The sequence below is a fragment of the Falco rusticolus genome, chromosome 5 (genome assembly GCF_015220075.1).
Source record: "Falco rusticolus isolate bFalRus1 chromosome 5, bFalRus1.pri, whole genome shotgun sequence".
Classification (NCBI taxonomy): Eukaryota; Metazoa; Chordata; class Aves; order Falconiformes; family Falconidae; genus Falco; species Falco rusticolus.
In genome coordinates this window covers 55,560,668-55,576,297 of record NC_051191.1, presented here as the reverse complement: position 1 = coordinate 55,576,297, position 15,630 = coordinate 55,560,668, and the positions used below count along the sequence as shown (strand labels likewise).

Genomic DNA, 15,630 nt, shown 5'->3' with positions numbered 1-15,630 from the left:
CAACCCATGAGGCCGGGGGCTAGGGCAGAGCCAAGCAAGATATTGCTGGGCTAGAAGCCCGCAATTTTAGGAGATCTATATGGGAGGGAAAGCTTTTACCTGACCTTGCTTGGAACAATGTCCTTTCGCTCCATCTATTTGTTTCTCTGCTCCCCCTGGTAAAGCTCTGTCAGAACCATTAAACTTCAGAGGAGATCTGGTTTTCATGTAGCTGCTCAAAGGGTTTTGCAGTTGGCCCTGACAACTGTATTCCCACCATGTCCCCCATCGGGGGGCTTCCCTAGGCCCTGTGCAAGTGGGCTTTGCAGCCTGCTGCCCGTGGGGAAGGGGCTGGGGTTTTGGGAGCAGCGCAGAGTTCCCCAGCCGATCCATACCAAGGCTGTACAGTTTAATGGTTTATTTATTGACAAGGTGGAGGCTGGGACAGTGGGGAATGGGAGGCTGGGGAGGGAAGGAGGCTGCTTGGGCTCTGCCGGCAGCACCGCGACGGTGCTTTGAGTCCATTGCTCTTCTCCTACCCGGTCGCGGGAGCAAGGTGGGGGTACCTGGCCCCGGCAGGACATCCCCCCGCATCCCTGGGGGCTGGCATCGGACCCCCCATCCCCTGAGCAACGCACTGCTCTGCCAGTGTGCCGCCGGCTCAGCCTCTTCATGGGACAGGCTGAGGCTGGCTGAGACTTGTTGCCCGGATGAGAGGGACAGCCTGGCCCACAGTGCCGCCTCGGGGTGAAGCGCAGCCGGCAGCCCCCATCCCCAGGAGAGGGAAGACAAGACGGCGCTCGTCCCGCCGCGGCCAGCTGGGTAGGACCTGGATGCTCTGCCGTCAGCATGCTCAGGTGAGGGGCAGCCCCAGCCCCGGTCCCCGATGGTGCCAGCTGTCAGACGGTGACTTCGGTCTTGCTGTTGGTGGCGAGGTGCCGGGGGGGCTGCCCGTACAGCGGGGCGCTGGGGCCGAAGGCCTCGGGCGGCCCCTCGGGGCACAGGGTGGCCAGGCCGGGCCGGCGGGGGCCACGGGGGGGGGCCCCCTCCCAGCCCCCCGGGAAGGCCGGGCCCCCCGGCAGCTTGGGGCCCTTGGCCTTGGCTGTGGGGCAGCTCTCGGGCAGCAGCGGGCCCTCGGTGGGCAAGAAGGGCAGGGTGCTGGTGGGGGGCACCTCTGGCCCCCCGAACCGCCTGTAGAAGTCCTCGGGGGCGCTCTCTGTGGGGACAGGGGTGCGGTGTCACCCCACAGGTACAGCCCTCCACCGGCCCTCGGGACTGGGGGGAGGCCGGGGGGGGGGGCGGGGGCTCTGGGTGGGATCCTGGGTGCGGGGGGATCTTGGCCGTGGATTGCTGAGGGGTGCTGTGGGGTTTGGGAGGTCCTGGGCACCGATTCATTCGACACCGTAGCGTGTGCATGCGAGATCCTGAGCTCTGGCTGGGTGGGCAGTGCTGCGCGTCTGTTGGGGGTCCTGGGTGCTGACTGCGTGGGGGGTGCAGCAGGTCCATAAAATCATTTAGGTTGGAAAAGACCTTTAAGATCATTGAGTCCAACCGTAAACTGAACGCTGCCAAGCCCACGGCTGAGCCGCGTCCCCAGCTCTGACTGGCTGGGGTGGGCAGCGGGTCCCTGTGGGATCCAAGGCGCTGCCTGGCTGGGGCGGGGGGGAGCTGCAGAGCCTCCCCCACGAGCAGCCGCCCCGGCAGCCCTGGGGGACAGGGGTGCTCATCCTGCCTGTGCCCCTCGGTGAGCCTCCCACCCCTCCCACCCCATCTGCAGGGTCCCTGGGGTGCATCCCCCCCCCAGCTGCTACCCCAGCCGGCGGCAGTGGCACTCACCTCCAGCCTTGAGGGTGGTGTAGGCGGTGTAGGCAGGGGCTGGCGTGCCCAGGCTGCTGCCCAGGGGCAGGCTCTTGCCGTGGCCGTGGGGCCGCCCCAGCGGGGGGGCGATGGCCACTGCGTTGTTCAAGGGCGGCTTGTCTGGGGGGGGCAAAGGCAGGCGGGCGGGGGGGTCAGCCGCAGGCAGTGCCTGCCCACTGCCTTTACTCACCCAAGGGAACTTACTTTCCCCCACCGTGCTAGTGCTTACCTGTGCTGTTCCTGGGGGAACCTCGGGCCAGACCCTCGCCCAGTGGGACCTGCATGCCCCCCATGAGACCGTCCACATGCTCAGAGGGGCCAAGGCCCGGCTGCTTCAGCAGGTCTGTCAGTGTCCTGGGAAGAGGGGTGAAGGGCTGTTAGGGCGATACCCCACTCCCCTGGCCCCACTAATGAATCCCAGCCCCGACACCCCCCCTCTTTGGAGGCAGAGCCGGGTAGTCTGGGGCTAGGAAATGTCTGCTGGGAGCAAGTAGTGCACCCAGGCTTCTGACCTAGCTTTTGCATGGAGGCTGGCGAGCCCCCCACCAGTGAATTGGGGTCTGGCTGGGGCTGAGCCCTCCTGGAGCCGGGAGCATCAGCAGGTGAGGGCAGTGAGGGAAAAATGTGACTTGGAGTGGGCTGCAAGGGTACTACGAACAGAGTCGGAGGAAGCCGAACTGACAGTGGCTAGAACAACGCCTCAGGGATGCTACCCCAGAGCTGAGAGCCTGGTGGAGGGAGGGGACAAGGGAGGGGACGCTTTGTCCCCTCAAAGTCCCTTCAAAGTGGAGAAGAGCCCGAGGAAAGGATTAGAGAGGCCACTTGTGCCTCTTCAGGGAGGAGGACGAACTAGTGGCAGCTTAACGCCCTCCTTATAAGTAACGGCATTAAACATTAAACACCATTACATAAGATAAAGCCCTATTTCTTTTAACATTTGTGGACAGAGATGCTGCAGATGTGGCCCACTGGCAGTGCCAGAGCAGGGCATACTGGCAATGCCAGACTGGGGCATGCCAGCAGTGCCAGAGCAGGGCACATCGACCATGCCGGAGCAGGGCACACTGACAGTGCCAGAGCAGGGCACATCGGCAATGCCAGACCAGGGCATGCCCAAGTAGTGTTGCAGCCTTTGGCAGCAAGTTGTGGCGCTGGCCAGGATGCTGTTGTTGGCATGGGGCTTCACAATGAGAAGACATGTCATTCCCCCTGTAGAGACCGGTCCTGTGTGACTGCAAGGGCACAGCAGTGTCCAGTCGGGGCTTTTCTTGGCTCCCTAATCCCCAGCTCACTGTCAGCATGCCTTGCACCTCGAAGGCTCTGGCTGTCTCACAGACACACACCAGGAGCTGCGGCAGGAGCTCACAGTTAGCAAGTGGCTGGACGATAAACAGCAGATTAAATTCAACGTGCATAAATGCAAATTGGAGTGGAAGGGGGGAATAATCCTGACTATGGATGTGTCAGCTCATGGCTCTGGAGCGCTCATTTTAGTGAACCCAGTGTGGGGAATTGCCAGGGAAGGCAGTGAGATCAACAGGGAAAGCAGTGGGTTATGCCCACAGGTGCAGATGCTCAAGAGGCCCTGAGGGCTGTTCCTGGGACGTTTTCCTGCCCAGTTTGGATCCAGTCAACATCATAGGACGAAGGCAAGAGCAAAGCTACAAGGGAGAGTTGCTTGCCCTTTGGGTTAATTTCACATCATTCTTGGGGAGCTTTGGATAACACCCCCCTGGGATCACTTAATTTCCAAATGGGCCAACAGGACACTCATGAAGCCGAACAAATTGAAATGAGGGAAGAACAATAACCCCTGGCACCAGTATATACTAGGGGCTGACCAGCTGGAAAGCAGCTTGGCAGAAAAGGGCCTGAGGATGCTGGTGGACACCAAGCTGGCCATGAGCCAGCAGTGTGCCCTTGGGCCAAAGGCGGTGAATGGTCAGTCCCTGAGGCTGCGTTAGGCAAAGCATGCCAGCAGGTGTGCTGGCTCCGTCTCTGGGCTCCCCTGTACAGGAGAGACATGGACATACTGGAGAAAGTCCAGCAAAGGGACACAAAGATGATGAAGGGACTGGAACATCTCTCTCTTGAGGAGAGGCTGGGAGAGCTGGGACTGTTCAGTTTTGGGAAGAGAAGGCTCAGGGGGATCTTAATCAATCTGTGTGAATATCTGAAGGGAAGGTGCAACAAGGACAATGACAGGCTGACAAGAGGTGACTAGCACAAACTGAAACACAGGAAATTCTGTTTAAACAGAAGAAACAACCTTTTTTCCTGCGAGTGTAGTCAAATTCTGGACCAAGCTGCCCAGAGAGGCCATGGCATCTCCATCCTGCAGCTATTCAAACCCCACACCTCCCCAGGAGCCCTCCTGCAGCTGACTGGCCCAGCTCTGAGCCCAGCCAGGCTCCTTTGGCCAGGGGTGCTGCACCCTGAGAAACTCTGGGCACAAGCCTGGGTGGGTGGTGGGCTGTGCCCTGGCAGGGCAAGGGAAAGACAGGTCCCCTGAGACTGTGGGCACTGACTGTGAACCTGGGGAGCTGCTGTGCCATCAGCTACCACCTTCCCTGAGGTGCACTGCTTGCCTGCCCCCTCCCCACTGGCCACTGCCTGCTCTCGCCTGTCCCTGGGGCCCAGCACTCAAACAGGCTTGTTTCACCAGGAAGTTCAACGTGATTTGACCTATTTTTTTAAGTTGTGGTGGGTTTTTTTTGGGTTTTTTTTTTTTTTTTTTCCCCTCAGGTCTATTTTGAAGCTTGAGCAATCCTTTATCTGTGACTTCCTCTCCAGATAAATCCATCAGTGCTCTTTCTCTTAAGCCTGCCCTCCACATGTGCACGATAACAATTAACAATAATGGCACAAGCAGCTCTTAGTGAGCTATTTTGCTAAGGTGAGAAGCATGCACGAGCCCTCAGTGCCGGCAACACCCGGATTCACCCCCTCGACTTGCACCAAGATGTGCAATCAGCCAGGGCTGCACGCCCCCTCCCCATCCTCAGGGAGCCTGGTGCAAAGAGGTGGACCTTGAGGGTGACGCGGTGTTAAGGACCTGCTGTCTCACCGTACGTACTTTTGGGGGTCTTATGAGTCCTAGCCTAGTCCCATGGCTAGGGGCCCTGGGGAAGGTCAGGCCACATCTCCCTAAGTCACTTGTCAGTCTGTGGCTCCAAGGTAGTTTCAGGCTGCAGATGGAGGTAGGGAACACAGGGCAGATGCGGCTTTAAACCTCCACTCCTTGTCTGCAACAAAACACTAATGATCAGCACCACTGAGGCCTCCATCCACCAGCACGGCCACAGATGCTGAGCATACAGGGCCACGTGGGAAGGTTGCTTGCTACTCAGCTTGCCTGAGCACAGTCATGCAGCCACCTCCCTGGCAAGCCTGCTTGTGCCGACAGGTGCAACCAAGGTCCCCCAAACCAGCCTGGCATGAGCCCTGAGACCAAGTGACGTGGGAGATCCAGGAGCAGCGACAGAAGCCAAGTCAGCTCCCCAGCAGGAAGCAGCATGCAGTGCTTGGTCTTCCCAAGCCATCCCCAGGGAAGCCGCCAGTGTATGAAACAGAGGTGCCCATGTGGGAGCACAGCCCAGGGCCTGGCAAAGCACCCCGGCCCAGGGTCTGACTTCCTTTTGGGAGGTCTGAGCTCCACACCCCACAAGCCCAACAGGAGAGCAGCTGCAAGTCCTAGGCAAGGGGACGGTGATGGGAGGAGATGGGAGTGCAGCCTCCAGAGGAAAGGAGAGATGGAGTGACAGGTGAAGTGACATTGCCCTGAGCTGGACTGAACCCTTGGAGGGGATACAGAAGGTGGCAGTGAGGTTTGGAGTAGAGGCACAGTGGTGGAAAAAACACATGGCATGCTGCAGCTGCGGGTGGGCTGCCACCCCAGCCGGCCACACTGTTTCTGTGCTCAGCAAGAGCATCAGGTTCACCTCCCAGGGTGGGGACGTTTCCCATGTCCCACAGTGCATCTGCTCGGGGCAGGGGGTGCCCGTCCGTGAAACCAAGCAGCGCAGGCACTGTGGGACACCTGCCCACCAGGGCCAGGACACTCGGGGATGCTCAGGAAGGCTTGGGGGTAGCAAGGTGCCTTTGCAAAACTGGAGTTGCAGCTGGGGGTAACGGAGCTTAGGCAAAGCACTGGGTGGTGGGAGTAAGCCCACCTGGCTGGACATCGTGTCCAGTCTGAGGACAGCAATCCAGGTCTCCCTCCCTGCCAGAGCTGGGTCCCCTCTCTCATCCCCCAGAGAGCCAGGGTGGAATGTGATGACTTGCCACACTGCCTGCAAACACCTTTTCTAGGTCTTTGCTGCCACCTGCTACCATGGGCATTGACTGCAGTCATGGCTGTGGACTGGAGCATTGCCAGAGAAACACCTGGCACAGTTGGATGCACAGTGGTGCTGGGTTTTGGGACCCCAAATAGCACAAGGGGACCCAGAGAGTAAAAAGCCAGCACTGGGGTCTCAGCTACTGTGGCTGCCAGGGCACTGGCTCCCACCAACTGTTTTGCCCCTCTCCAGTATCCCTGCTGCCCCCCAGGATGCTGCTCCTCACCCAGCTCTTCCCATAGGGATGTTCACCCCAGCCATAACCTGCAATCCCTCCCCAGGAGGTTTTGGGGAAAGGTCCAGGGCACGTGCCTGCTCTTGTGCAACGGGCACAGCCAGATCACAGCAGCCCCAAGGACCTGATGTCCCCGGAGATCGGAGGCCTGAAGAAAAACACAGGCAGGTGTCCCTGACTCAATGCGGGGTTTGGCCAGGCTGAGCAAGTACCGGGGACGGGTGCCAAGCGTCAGCCAAGCAGGAAGGAGAGGGGTTTGCGGGAGCTATCATAAAGTCCTGCGGGAGGAAGGCAGATGGGGAGGGGAGGACACACCAGGTAGCTGCAGCTGCTCAGGCACCCACTTCCCTAGGTGAACCAGCAGGCAAAACCAGGAGGAGAAGCTGTGTTGGAGGCGGCTGAGGCATGGGGGTCTCAGGAGAAGCTGGCTCAGGGCACAGGTGTCACCATCTGGGAGGAGCTAGTGGGGTTTCTGCACCTGGTCACTCTTCCTGGGCTCAGATCAGGACCAGGACCATGACAAAAGATGTCTGGAGGCGCAGAAGTGGTTGACCTTGCCCCCACAAGTGGGAAGCCTGCAAGCAGTGGCAGCGTGAGCTATCCTGGGTCAGCAGTCAATGCTCCCCAGGAGCGGAAAAAGCCCAGCAGGAGGGAGGGATGGGAACGGAAACCAAGCCAGCAGTGCAACAGGGAGCTGGCCCGAGGCCACAATGCGGTGCCCAAGGAGCAAATGAGAATCTCCTACCTGAGGCGCTGGGAGGGAGGCGAGGTAGTACTGCCGTGCCTTGGGCCACACGTGGGTACAGGGGCAAGGCAGCTAGAAATAGCCCTGCTCCCTTGGAGGTGTCAAGACAAAATGTATTGCCCAGGCTGAGCGGGCACACAGCAGGATGGAGGTGACAGCATCCCTTTTTGGATGCCTGTGCCATATACCCAGCCTGTGGCACTGTCTCCATCAGCCCAGCACCCAGGAGGCCATGCCAGCCCAGAGCCCTGCCTTGGTGCCCAGGTCTCTGTACCTGATGCACTGCTATGACTTGTCAGTCACTGTTCCAGTGGAACTGGAGCTGCTTGTGGCTTATGCAGAAGGACATAGGGCACAGGAGATGGTGAGACTTCACCTGACTTCTGCGGTGATGGAAGTGCCTTTCTGATTTTGTGCCACAAAAGTGGGCGAGAAAAACTCGCCTTCTTCCAGTCCATGTGCCAGTGCCTGAAAAATCTGTGGCTTTGGGAAGAAAAGGCACCAATCTCCCCAAACTAATCAGGAAAGTTTGGATTTGCACGGGCAAGAGGGAGGGAGGACTTCGGGAAACACATGGCTCCAGCAGCACAGAACTGAGGCTACCCACAGAAAACACTCCCCAGTGAGTGGCAGCAGTCCTGCTGGCAGCTGGTGATGGAAGAAGGCAAGACCCACTGGCAGGGAACGAGGACCCAGGTCCAGGCATCCTGGGAGCCGACCCCTCCCCAAGCACAGTATCTCCTTCCCAGGAGGTCGGTGAGGGAGACAAAAAAAAGACACGATGGCGGGCAAGTGGAAGGGGAGTCGGGAGGCAGGGAGGCTGGCAGAGGCCGTATTGATCTTGTCAAGATGCCAGAGCTTCCTCAGGTGACGTGGGGGGGAGGTGTGCAGCAGCACCCTGCCAGGCTCCCTGCCAAGGGGGACCGCAGCATGGATCCCCTAAAACTGCTTTGCACTGCTCAGGAGGGCCCTGCGACCCCCATCCATGCCTAGATACGACCCTCTTCCAAGCGGGGGGGGGGGGGTGGGGGGAGTGTCAGCCCCTGCTCCCCTGGGTGGGTGCAAGGAGTGAGGTGGGTCTGACTATGGGGTGCAGTGGGTCTGGAGTCAGGGTGCAGAACCCAGTGGCTGCCCAAGCCCCAGGCAGGCAGGGGGACATGGGCACCCCAGGGGAAGGAGAGAGGGTGTCTGTGCTGGGGGGTGCAATGCGGGTGGCTCCCTGATCATCCCAGTGAAATTATTTCCTCCAGCCCTGTTTTGTTTTGTTTGTTTGGTTTTTTAAGCTAAAATCCATGAACAAAATGGCATAAAAATGGATTTCTTGCCAGGCTCGAGGTCCTCACCGGGAAGATGCAGAGTAGACCCCTGAAATGGGGTGAGAAGCATGTATCTGGAGCCAGGACTGGTGCAGGAGGGAGAGGGGAAGACGCACCGATGGCCACAGGAGCCGAGCAGGAGCTGGGGGAGGCGCAGAGGGTCTCCAGTGCCAATCTGTGCCTGGCACCCTGACCTTCCCCACCACCAGCCCTGTGCTCAGCCCCAGGAGTGGGCTGAAAAGCCAGCGGCAGGAGCTATAGGGTGTGGGGGCCAGGGTGAGGCTGTCCAACTTTCCGCTGGAGGCTGAGCCCCAGGAGGTGTCCAGCCTGGTACCCTCTTGAAAAGGCAATGTCCCACCCCAGTGACCAGAGGCAGGCACCTGTGCACACCCATGCACACACATACACACACACACGCGAGCGCATGTGCATACGCGTGCACACACACACCGAGGAGGCGCAGCAGCCACAGCAGAGCTGTCTTTGCCATCTCATCTCCCCCCACACTGCAAGCGATGCTGAGCCCAAAGGGACTGTGGTCCCGAGTTGCCCCACACGCAGTCAGACCTGCTCTTGCCTTCTCCACATATCGGGAACCACAGCTTGGTTTGCGGGTGGGAGCAGGGGAAAAGCCATGTCCTATAGCTCACATGTCACCCACCCCACTGGCCGATGGGGATAGCTCTCCTGAGCCAGGGACAGGCCTCCTCAAGGGACAGAGCAGGTCATTTTGAGAGGTGACAGGATCACCCCTTCTCGTGGAGGCTGTCCTAGCTAGCAGCCCTCCACGCTGGGACAGGCTGGGGGGGCTGCAGCCAACCCACCCCCGTGGTGTCTCAGCATGCCGGGATGGGGGGTTTGGGTGTCACCTCACCCTCCTGGCAGCCCCAGGGTGAAGCCAGGGTTAAGCCTGCACAAGGGGCTAGGGACTTGGGCTGCCACCCATGGGGGAATTGAGTGGGGTGGGTGGGGGGACTGGACCCCTTTACCTGGAGACGGTCATCTCTGTCTGGGGACCCTGCGCCTTCTCCAGGCCCAGCTTGGTGAAGATGCCCACCAGCACCATGATGGCCACCACGCCGCAGATGATGTAGACGATCATGTTGGTCTTGTCACGAGTGGGGTCCTCGGGGGTCTCGTCCACCCGGGTGGGTGGCTGGCCCGTGTTGACCCAGTTGGGGGTGTCGTAGTTGGAGCAGCCGCTCTGGTCCAGGCGCCCGGGCTTGAACTGGCAGCAGAAGCGGTACCCGCAGGTCCCGCAGCAGTACTGGTAGATGCCGGCGTTGCAGTTGAACGGCGGGTCCCACTGCCCCATCACGTCGTAGTAACCGCGGCAGCGGTCCCCGCCCGGCGGTGCTGCCCCGGTGGGCGCGGGAGCCGCAGTCTCCGCCGCCGGTGCCTGGCTGCCGTTCCCGCTCTCACCGGGCCCCCCGGTGCTGGGCTCGCCGCTCCACACCCGGCCCGGTTCCAGCAGCACCAGGCAGCAGATACCCACGACGTAGCTCGGCTCCATCCGCCCGCGGCTCCGGGGGGCCATCCGGGCGAGGGGGCGAGTTAAAGCCGCTCGCCCGGGACCGGCCGCATGGCCGCCGAAGAGCCCCCGTGGAGGAGAAATGGGCTGGCGGTGGGGGTGATGGGGGGGAAGGCAAAAAAAAGGTGGGGGGGAAAGAAGTGGGGGCGGGGGGAAAGTGCGAGGGGACGTACCCCCTCCCCGCCTCTGCCGAGGCCGGCCGACGGGCAGCAATTCAGAGCGGGAGGCGCGGCGGGCGGCGGGGGAGAGCCGCCCTCTCCCGCCGGCCGGGGAGGGGGCGCGGCGGCGGGCGGCGGCGGCGGCGGGCGGGCGGGCTGGGGGCCGGTGGCCGACCCATCCCCGCGCCTCTGCCCGCGCCTCCCGGCACCGCGCTCCGCGGAGGGGAGAGGGAGGAACGAGCGGGGAAAAGCAGCGAAAGCCCTTCGCACCGGGGCGGGAGGAGCGGGAGGAGGAGGAGGAGGAGGGGGAGGGCGGGGGGAGGGAGCCGGCGCGGCCAGCGAGGCGCGGGGGGCTCGGCTCCCCCGCCGCCTGACAGCCTCCCGAGGAAACCGGAGAAGGTCCTTCACCGAGTCCTCTGCCAGGCTCCCCGCCGCCACCGGGCGGCAGGACGCCCGCCCTCCCCGTCGGACTGCCGCCGCGGGCGGCCGGGCACGCGTGGCACCCGCCCCACGCTGCCCCCTGAGCACCCCCCACCCCCGCTGCCAGACCCCCGCTCTCCGGGGCGGGAGCGGCGGGGCGCCAGGCTGGCACTTTGGGGTGCCGGAGGGGTGTGTGCTGGAGGGCGCAGCCCCTGGGGCGGTGGGGTGCCCTCCTGCAGCCCCGCGGCTGGGGGCCACGCCGGGATGGGGGAAGAGCAGCAGCCCCAGCCCTGGGTGAGTATCAAAGCATCCCCCCAAGGGGAGCTGTGCACGGGGGGGCTGCAGGACGGGTGAAGTGGGGGGCTACGGGGGCACCCTCAGAGAGGCATCGTTCCCAGACCTGTGAAGATTTTTAGCAAGGCACTGGTGGGCCCCGTGTTTGTGCTTCAGAGTCTGGGCCTCTCTGAGTGATACGCACCCACGGCTCTGTTCTCCGGCTGGTGCTGCCCATGAAAGTGGTGTTACTCCTCACTGCCAGGTCCTCTTCCCAGAAGTGTGGGTTTGCTTTCCCTGCTCTGGGGCTGTTGTGGCAAAGGCAGGGTGGGGGAAATGGAGGTGCCATCAATCCCCTTGCCCAGCACTGGCATGTTATGCAGCCTGGGACAAGGGTGAGCCGGAATGAGGGGCAGCAACACGTGGGAGCTGTGGCTGCAGCCTTGTCATCTCCAGACATTCCTGCATCCTGCCCCAGGGAAAGACAACAAATTCAGCATCACTAGCTCCTTGGGCAAATCATTGCCTCCGTGCTCTAGGAGAGAGAGGCTGGGTACTGCCTCATCCTGCCTCGTCCTGTCGGTACCCTAACCTGGGGGACAGGGCTGCCTCTGGGCTGCACAGGGCCGGCATGGGAGACCCCAGCCCCCAAGCAAGCAGTGATGCAAAAAGACATTGTAATGATGGAGGTGGGATTAAATGGATTGGGGAGGCTCTTCTCCCTCTGACAGGTGCCTCCTTTGGGCCAATGCTGAGGCCCCATGGACCAGCCTGTCCTCAGGACGTATCCCTTACCTGCCCCACCACAGGTGGCAGGCTGAGGGTCTCATGACACAGAGCTCCTGCAGACAATCACCCTGGCTACAGACTTGGGCAGCTTCCCGTGGGTGTGTGGGGCTGGAGCTGGCTGTTGTGAGTGGCTTGGGTAGGAGAGAGATGCACCATGTGCTGCACAGGGGGAAGAAATGCACCACCATCCTCCTCCCCGCGCATCATGGTGAAAGGATGTTTCAGGCCAGAGCTTTGCACAAACAACTCCCCCCTCCAGTGAGTATGAAGTGCTACCATGTTTTGCTGCAGGAGGGATTTAGGGGATAAAGTATCCTCTCCCCAGTCACCAAGCCTGGGCCCTGCAGCCCCCCGACCGCTTCCCATCTGGAGGCTGGCAAAAGCCAAAGACATGGAAAACGGATAAAGAGAGCAGCTGGAGCCTGGGACATGTCCGATCGGCCCCCAGTGCCGCAACCTAATAGAGATCCATTAGGTAAGGTAGCTTGTAGCCTCCAGAGCTTCCCAAAAGAGATAAAAAGCCAGTGAGGTGGAAGAAAAGCACGCGTCTCCAAAAGCCATGCTTTCCCCTAATCTCAGAGGGGCTCTCTGATGAAAAGCCCCATTGGCTGGAAGTTACAGACATGGGGGTCGTTAGCACTAATAACCCACATCAATGTTGGCCTTGAGAACAGCTGCACAAGCAAAGTTTGCCAGCCGGCCAGGTAATGCCAGTAATGATTTCCCAGGCGCCTGCCAATAGCTGCCGACGTATGTGAGCATAGCCGCCCCGGGGGCCCAGAGGGTTTAGCAGGCTGTTAGCAGGCAAAGCGAAAAACTGGCCAAAATCGGGGAGTTTGCTGGAAAATGGTTGCCTGGCATGACCTGGGAGAAAGGGGATGGTTTTAAAGGGGAGAGGATGTTCACTGAGTGTGAAGCAGCTGATTTAAAGGGTCTCTGGGAGCGAGAGGGAGGGAGGGAGAGCCACTCACAGACATTAGCTGCATGCATCAACCCAGAAGGAAACCAAACCCAAGGGCATGGCATGGAGGAGCATGTCCCCTGCATGTCCCCGGTGTGCAAGGCAGGACCTGGCAGGGGCTGGCTCCACATGGTGCTGGCACCAGGGGCTGCAGGCAACCTGAGCCACCAGCTTGTCTTCCTCAAATAAGTGCCCCAGCCACTAGCTGCATCCCACAAAGGAGGGGGCTGTGTGAGGGGAATCCTGTATCCTGGCACCCACGCTTCTCACATCCCCAGGAATCAGCAGCAGGACCCGTAGGAAAATTCAGGTCAGCAGGGACCTCCAGAGAAAAAGCAAAGGACGTGCTTGCAACATCCGCGGGCAGTTCTGGGGATGGGAATCTGGGAGAGGAGCTCTGCTAGTCTTTGGCCACCAGCCTTGAAGGATGTCATGGAAATATCCCCTGCAGTGACAATGCCACCCAGACTACAGAAGGGTGTCTCTGTGCCTGCAGAAATAGGATATGGGCGGTTCAGCACCAAGCAGGGAAGGATACACTGAGCGCTGACACTATAAACAGATTGTTTCTGGCAGGGCATGGCGATCTGGAGGAGATCCTCTCTGTCACAGCCAGAGAGCCTGACAGAACCAGATCCCTGCCGATCGCAGGGGTGCAAGCCACGCAGAGCTGCTAGGCCCCTGGCTGAAGAGGAGGAAAGAGCCATCACTATGTCACCAATGCAAAGCAAAGCCCTGGGAGACTCCCTGAGCATGGGAGGCTTTGGGGTGCAATCAGCTCCTGGGGAAAGCCAGCAGCAGGTGGTTGGAGCCCCTAAGCTACCCAGGAATCCCCTCCTAGAACCAGAGAATCCGAGACATTTGCCCCAAGAAGTGATTTTTGCCGTGCAGGATCAAGCTGGCCTCTGGGCTGAGGGGTGAACAGAGGAAAGGATGCTGCCGTGGGGTGAATGCCCCATGTCGAAGGGCTGTGCCAGGACAGGAGGGCTCCTGCCAGCCAGCACCTCCTGCCGCAGAGCGCTGTGGAGCGGGTTTTGCAGCTTGCAAATCAGCAGCTAACGTTCGACATTGTCAGCTGAGAAGAGCTGAAGGCGAAGGAAGGCTGTCAGGAAGAGCTTCCAGCACGCCCTGTGATGCTATCTCCTGCCTGGAGGCAGAGGAGAGGCAGAGCTCCTGTCACAGTCCCTGGGGGTACATGGGGCACTGGCATCTCCGGCACTTCCTGCCATCCCCCAGGAGACCTGCTCCCCTCCAAAACTTCAGCTACTGAAGCTGGTGCTGTTTCAGCCAAGGGTAGAGCTGGGGAAGAGGCTCTCCTTGCATTTGTCTTCACTATGGGGGAATTTTCTTTGGCCATCAGCGTTCTTCTGGGAAGTCCTCAGTTTTCCCAGACCTAGGACTGGCATGAGGGATCCCCAGGGTCAGGTGCTGGGCTAACACACAGTAAGGTTTTGTTCCCCTCTACACATCCCCATGGGCTCAACGGATGAGGGAACCCAAAGGAGCTCTTGAGCTTCTGATGGTGGTGATGGAGAGCTAGAACAGGGCAAAGTTCAATGCACTGGGTGGGGCTGCACAGGGATGCAGTGGCAGAGCATGGAGCAGCCCCCAGCCACCTTATTTCCAGCCCAATGTGCACGAGGATTTTATTCCCCTGCCTGCACTTGATGCTCTGGCTGTAAAACGGCTGTAAAAGAGCAACTGTGCCTCATAATGGCTTATAGAGAACACAAGCATATGTGCCTTTACCATTACAATCATAATTGCAAACATTCAAAAGTCAAGATTTGCAAGCTCCCAGCTTCCCAGAGGTGGTTGGATTCAAACCCAAATGACATCCAGAGGAATCAGGAGAAAATCAGCTCAAAGCAAGGGTTTATTTTTAATTTATGCCGCAGTATGGGCAAGCATGATCTGGGCTGGCAGCCCGAGTTCCCCCAGCTGCCACTGTTAAAGAGCAGCCATGCCCCCAGATGCAGCTGCCGAGGCCTCCAAGCACTGACTGTGACCCCCAGGATCCTGTCAGGGCTGGCTGTGTATGGACTTTGCAGTTAGGATTAATCCCGGAGACTGTGCTGGTGGCGGGGGCTGAGCTGGTAAATGCACCCCCTGTGCAGGCACTCAGTACCCAGCAGCTCTCTGGTCCCAGGGCCTTTGCTGACGTGGCCTGCAGATTGTGTTGTGGATGGGTGTGGGGTCTTTGCAGCCCCCTTTACGCTCATCTGAGCTTTGGGGTGGCTGGTGGGAAGTTGGACCCCAAGCTGTCCCCTCACCGGTGCCTGTGAGAGGAGCAAGAACAGCCCAGCCCCAAACCTCCCTCCAATGCTGGGCTTGTGCGGGGCCGGTCCCTGCCACTATCCTGGGGGGACCCCCACCATCCTCTGCTTTCCTGTTTAAATCAAGTTTCCACCAGCTTTTTCGAGCATTAAAAAGCCATATAAGCACACCTGGAGGTGGTGGTGCACAGCCCAGCTCACCCGGCAGTGCTGCAGCATCCCTGGCTGTGCTGCCCCTCCCAACCCCTGGCCGCTCCTACCCCCGACCACTCCTCACGCAAGGCGCTGATTCAAACTGCAATCATTTAGGGCAAAAATGCACCCAAATGGAGAAAAGATGAGAAAGCAGCTGTCCCCATGCAGGGCATACCCAGGGCTGGGGGAAACCACTGTGTGTGAAGGGTGGTCTGCTGCAGAACAGGCAGGAGACAGCAGGGCCAGCCCCGGATGCTTTTGCCAGCTATGGAGCAATAAAAACCAGGCTGTGGCAGCAAAAGGGACCCAACAATTCCCCCCCATGCTTCAGGGCCCGGGATGGCAGTGGCAGTAGAGTGAGCTCTTGGTGTTTGTGGGGGGTGGGGAGTGGGGGGTGTGTGTGGATTTAGGGCACCTGTTCCGGTGGCTGAGGCAGAGTCGGCAGGAGGAGGCCATATGGCTGGGAGCAGCGTGTGGTGTGCCATCCCGGCAGCAGACCGGCAGCAGCAGGCAGAGCCTCTCCTCGGGAAGGGCGGCCGTGCCAAGCTCAGGCTC

At 60.3% G+C, this 15,630-nt stretch overlaps 1 protein-coding gene across 1 annotated transcript; it reads right to left on the bottom strand.

The window, feature by feature from the left end:
* Positions 1-382: 382 nt before the first annotated feature.
* On the bottom strand, positions 383-10,593 carry SHISA8 (shisa family member 8). The gene is made up of 4 exons (XM_037387395.1): positions 9,462-10,593; positions 2,066-2,190; positions 1,816-1,956; positions 383-1,195 (listed from the first exon to the last, which is right to left on the bottom strand). The coding sequence occupies exons 1-4, from the start codon at positions 10,007-10,009 to the stop codon at positions 879-881; spliced, it is 1,131 nt and encodes a 376-aa protein (XP_037243292.1). The 5' UTR covers positions 10,010-10,593; the 3' UTR covers positions 383-878.
* Positions 10,594-15,630: the final 5,037 nt, after the last annotated feature.

Coding starts and splice junctions, on each gene's coding strand:
- SHISA8 (XM_037387395.1), bottom strand. CDS start 10,009: ATGGCCCCCCGGAGCCGCGGGCGGATGGAGCCGAGCTACGTCGTGGGT. Junction 1,957..2,065: donor TTCCCCCAGGAACAGCACAG/GTAAGCACTAGC, acceptor TGCCCCCCCCAG/ACAAGCCGCCCTTGAACAAC. Junction 1,196..1,815: donor CACCACCCTCAAGGCTGGAG/GTGAGTGCCACT, acceptor CTGTCCCCACAG/AGAGCGCCCCCGAGGACTTC.